At 37.9% G+C, this 5,406-nt stretch overlaps 1 protein-coding gene across 3 annotated transcripts in view; it reads right to left on the reverse strand.

Annotated features, from left to right (window-relative positions):
- Positions 1-5,406, reverse strand: part of LOC117937103 (myosin-10-like) — a 56,863-nt gene that overhangs the window by 21,362 nt on the left and 30,095 nt on the right. For all 3 annotated transcript variants that reach the window (XM_034860806.1, XM_034860823.1, XM_034860814.1), the window contains 5 exons: positions 4,739-4,891; positions 4,019-4,192; positions 3,444-3,617; positions 2,326-2,440; positions 171-364 (listed from right to left, as the gene is read on the reverse strand). In XM_034860806.1, the coding sequence (XP_034716697.1) occupies positions 171-364; positions 2,326-2,440; positions 3,444-3,617; positions 4,019-4,192; positions 4,739-4,891 (810 nt within the window). The remainder of the gene's footprint in view (positions 1-170; positions 365-2,325; positions 2,441-3,443; positions 3,618-4,018; positions 4,193-4,738; positions 4,892-5,406) is intronic.

Consider the following 5,406-nt stretch of genomic DNA (forward strand, 5'->3'; position numbering starts at 1 on the left):
ACTGGTTAGCATTGCTGAATTTCATTGCAATGAGTATGTAGTACACTGGGGAAATCAAGTGACAGTAGATATACCATGCCAATACAACCAATAAAAAAAAGAGTTATAGGTTCTCTTTCCACTGCTTGACATGCAGCTTCTAATACATTTGGATTATATTCTTTATTTACTCTTTTTTCGTGGTTGGGAATGATGCATCGGACAAAGTTGGGGTTGGTGTTCCTCAGTGTGGCCATGAGCTTGGTAAGCGACTCCTTGTAGAGCTGTCCAACAGTACGAAACATGCCCTTTTTTGTTTTGTAGGTGGCGCCAAAGGCTGTCTCGTTCATCCCTGCCACCTGGTCCAGGCCAACAATACGGTCGACTGGTGGGGAGATGGGAAGAACTGGTAAGAACGAGAAGACTTCATGGGGAGCAGAGAAAAAACAGCAGCAGCCACACAGTGACGAACTGTAGCTACAGTGCATGTGAACGAAAAAAGCATTACACACCACAGTGAAACAACGCCATCTAACAAAGTAGCATTCAAAGACTAGAACTACCACTTGCTTCTGCAGGTGGAAATATTTTTAATGATTTTATTTAACTCTAATTTAACTGCTTAGGACTGCTTAAAACTTACATCAACCTATCACCAGTAAAAATCATCTCCTCTTAACTTGTTAACATTTAGGGGCTTGCAAATACTGGATGCGAAAAATATTACAATATAAACCGTTCATGACCTATACTAAAAGGAGCACTCCTAGAATTTTACCCATGAAGATCAGTTGACTAGTCATGGTTAGTCCTACTCTACTTACGATTAATTAAAAAATGTAAACATACTCTATCAATTTCCCTGCAAGGGAAATACACACACACATTCTTAAGAGAGATGTCAAAGTAAATCATTTCTTTTTTTAAACGTGTCTGAATGTTAGGAACGATTAAGCCACTTATTTGGTGCTATAGAGTGTATTAACAGCAGCAGGACAGTGTATGTGAGATGGAAAATAAACTACAGTGCCCATGTTATTAACTATAAAGGAACATGTCTGTCAGTGCAACTGTATGTCTCATTAACGTGTTTTTAATAATTGTTTTGAGACAACAATGGATCTCTATGGCGCAAATGAATAAGAGAAATCAGGGAATTATTGTTCAATTCCCTGCTGGTTTTGGTCTTTTTATGGTTATTCCTAACAATTACAAAAATATAGACTATCACCAGAATTATGCATTGCTTAGTAAATCTTTTTAGAATCTGACAGTAATTCCAGTAAACTTAATCTAAATGTAATGGCATAACACAGGTAATTAAATACACATTGATTAATGTCCAACTGACTAAATTAAAGTTACAAATATGAGGCGAGTCACAGATTGGTAAAGTTTAAACTGAGGCGATGATGTATGGCCTCCTTACTGAACCTTTTACACTGACCTCTGAGCTCAGAGCAAAAACAAATACTAACATCTCCTTTCATTTCCTAGCTACTGTGACCCTATCTAGAAAGAAGGAAGGCGTGAAATTAATGTTATTAAATTTTCTTTAGTCAAGCTACTAACCCTAATTTGCTCATGGATGTATCACATCACAGAGGGGAAACAAAAAGAGAAAAAGGCTATCAAGACTCCAAAAAGCTGCACTAGATCCTTAATGCTTGCTTCAGGGCTATTGACACAAATTAAAGCACACTAGTTTGACTAGAGGGAGTACTTGACCATATTCTACTTATGAAGGAATTTGGCACTAATGCTAATGCTTTTGGCTGAGACAAAGGAGCCATGCAACCTGGAAGCAAATGGGAGCCATTGTAGCTATGTAAGACACAGAACTGGCTCAAGCATGAAACATACAGCCAGATCTGGGCTAAAATATACCAGTGCACTTTCATGAAGTTAACCTGCTTGGAAAGTGCTTACATTCAGCCTACCAAGCACCCTGAGGAGCTTGGTTTTACAAGCCAAAACTTTCATTATTATTTTGGCCCAGGTCTGCTACAGCACGACCCAGTCATTCACCTGCCGGCTCATCCAGACTAGTGACATTATCATAGAATGAAGCCCTTTGAATGGTCTGAATCTCTACAACACAGAGAAAAAGACAGGGAGGGGAGGGTGATGTTAAATGTATTCTTAGAAATCATAAATGTATAGGCCTGGGTCAACGAGGCAGACAGCTGTTGTTAGTAGGCTTGAGTGAGAGACATTTTGACGTGCTTGTTAATTGTATAAGCAAACAAGTAGATAGATAATGAAGCAAAAATTATGAGTTACTAAAAATTCTAGTATCTAGTACCATTTCAAATGTTTAAAGATAACAAGGTATAAGAAGTTTACCATCTTTCCAAAGTTCACCCACAAATTTGTCAGTTGACTGATGCAGAAGTGTTGCAACATTGTCATTGAGGGGGTCCATGTTCTTCATTAGCCACTCATCTGCCTTATAGTCCACCTATAATAAACAAGAACAACTCAGCTATAGGGACAAAACTAATACCACAAGCTTTGGCTGTCTACTGCATGAAGGCAATACAAAATGATTCTGAATACATCTCATAATACAACGTTTTTTTTTACAATAACAGATTTTTTTTAAATTAAAAAACCCTTATATTTGTTTTTGTTTCTAAAGAATTGTGAGTAGGATCTAAAGCATTTCTTTAGCAAATTGTATTTAGTATTTGTAATTGTCATATGATGTATGTTGGCCAGACAGCAAATATTAATGTAATATCTTTGATAGGCTATTATTGGCTGATATACGGGGGCGCCTATTTATTAAGGGACACTATGTAAAATATATTTAATAATTAATTAATAACAACCAGTTAAAACGTTAAACTAAGTTAGTCCCATAAAGCTTTTAAAAATATATGTTCAAGGATTTATTTTATGAAAATTATTACCCCAAAAAGTTTTTTTTATGTTATGCAATTCTGTAAAAAAAGAAAGAGAAGATCGTTGGCCAATATACAGTATGTCAAGACAAGATTTTTTTTTTAAACACTCAAATATCAATTAAATTACTGAGTTTTCGAGGTGCGAAACAACACAGTCCAGATAATGGTGAACACATTTTCTACTTAGCAGGTCTCCCGATAAGACTGAGTTCTACTGCATAACACCACTCACAACATCCAAATCCACTCCAATACAATGTTATGTAAATCATACCTCACTATTCCCACTACAGGGAACCTTACGTTATTATTGACTGGCTGTAACTTTTCATTCGCTGTTTAACATTTTCAGAAAAACATCAGGGAGGAAAAGAGATGTGTTGCAAAACGAAATTATTATTATTATTAATATTATTGTTGTTGTTGTTGTTGTTGTTGTTGAAAACCCACCATGAGTGGAGTTCCAGTGTGAAAAGAAACACACATCAATCGTGCATTTAAGCAGAGACAGACACCTGCCGTGTGTGATTCTTAAAAAGTTAAAAACAAGCGTACCTTGCCAGCGTAGTGGATGATGCAGAAGTCGGCCTTGTCTTTGAGCTGGCGGGGCTTCTGGAACTTAGTGTGTGTGCCCTGCTCCTGGATCAGCTTGTCTACAAAGGTCCTATCCGTGGCCTTGGGGAACCAGCACTCTTCATCCAGAAGAGCGAACACTCCTGGAGGGTTTGCCTGAAAGAATATTAACACAGGACAGAACTAAAGACTTCGGAGGGAGTGAACTATGCTATCCCAGCAAGACAACAATCTCATGTATTTTTTATGTGCTATTAGATAGGAGCGTTGCGGTTAGCATCTTAAACCCCTTTACTAGGCCATCTCAATGCCCTAACAACAACTTTTTCTCAATTCAGATTTTAGTAATCATAAAGTAACTTTACCTTTCCAATTGAGGCAAAACATGTAGCACGTGGTTTAAAGGAAATGTTGAGTGCATATTATTATTTAGTTGCTGAATTGTTTGTCAGCATAGCTGAATAATTCAAGAATAAGTACAAAATAAGAGTTCAAGAAGGATTTTGTTTTAGACGTCACATTCATCTCACTGATGCTATCTAAACATTCACACTGACCGGCCTCTCAATGAGGTCGATGCAGGGCTGCAGGTCGAGGCCGAAGTCGATGAAACTCCACTCGATGCCCTCCCTCTGATACTCCTCCTGCTCCAGGATGAACATGGTGTGGTTGAAGAGCTGCTGCAGCTTCTCATTGGTGTAGTTGATACACATCTGCTCAAATGAGTTCAACTGTAGATGGGTAGAAATACAAGGAAGAACAATCCTTTTATTAAAAAAGTGTGTAGATGACTGAAAACCTCAAATGTAGATAGCTTATAGAACAATAACAGCAACAAAACCAGAACATGGCATCTAGCCACAACTGGACAAATTGTCTTCTTTAAAGATTAAAACTATAGTACGTAGTTTTTGTCCTCCCCATGAGGAATTCTAAGTAATGACAACAAAACTGATACAAGCCTTACGTGCTCGAGCACGCACCCCCCACCCCTCCTTGACAAAAGTTGCTAGTAGCCAAGGAGGACATGTGGATTAAAAAAAAAACATGATTGACTCTTCCAAAGAAGTAACTATTTTCACTCAAGCATCTGCACAGGAAGGTATTCAGACGCAACAATCTTCTAAACATAGCCATACTGAGAATTACAGAGAGAGCTGTGTGGAGCTGATAGTCTTAGCTTTGTAGCAACTCATTTGTCAAAGGCTTGAATATAACGGACGTTCATTAGTTTCAAAAAGTTGTACACTAAAGCTTTAAAAGATTTTAATCCAAACCTGAAAAATTTCAAAACCCGCAATGTCCAGGATGCCGATGAAGGAGGCACCCTGGCGTTTGGTTCTGTCCAGAGCTTTGTTAATTCGATGGACCAGCCAGCGGAACAGACGCTCATATGTCGCTTTGGCCAAGGCCTCGACAGCAAAGTCAGCCTGGCAGCAGAGAGAGAATATGGGAGAGGGAAAAGAATGGTGAGACAATATAAGAAAATCAAAAAACTGATTTTAAACCATTTAATCAGATTTTTTTTTAAGTGTGATTGGTGAGTGACTCCTCACTCAATGCTTTTATGTCCACATAGTTGTTGTTTTTTTTAATGAAAGAACAACGTATTTTCTAACGCAGTTAGGAAAATGCTTGCTGTTAATTTGTACTGAAGATTTAAATGAGGGAGTTTATGCGCATCAAAGCTGAAAACAACAGATTTTTAGTACTAGAACCCTGGATGCCAGAAATATAACTCCTCCAACAACGCAACTCTATTACTCCAAAACGAAATTAACCTAGCACTAAAAAAGACCTACTGCATTTGCATTACTATGCAACAGATCAAATGTAGTGTTATTAAGAGTCTCAGCTAGCAACAAAAGAGGATATACACTCACCGGCCACTTTATTAGGTACACCTGTCCAACTGCTCGTTAACACTTAATTTCTAAGCAGCCAA

The sequence above is a fragment of the Etheostoma cragini genome, chromosome 2 (genome assembly GCF_013103735.1).
Source record: "Etheostoma cragini isolate CJK2018 chromosome 2, CSU_Ecrag_1.0, whole genome shotgun sequence".
Taxonomy (NCBI): Eukaryota; Metazoa; Chordata; class Actinopteri; order Perciformes; family Percidae; genus Etheostoma; species Etheostoma cragini.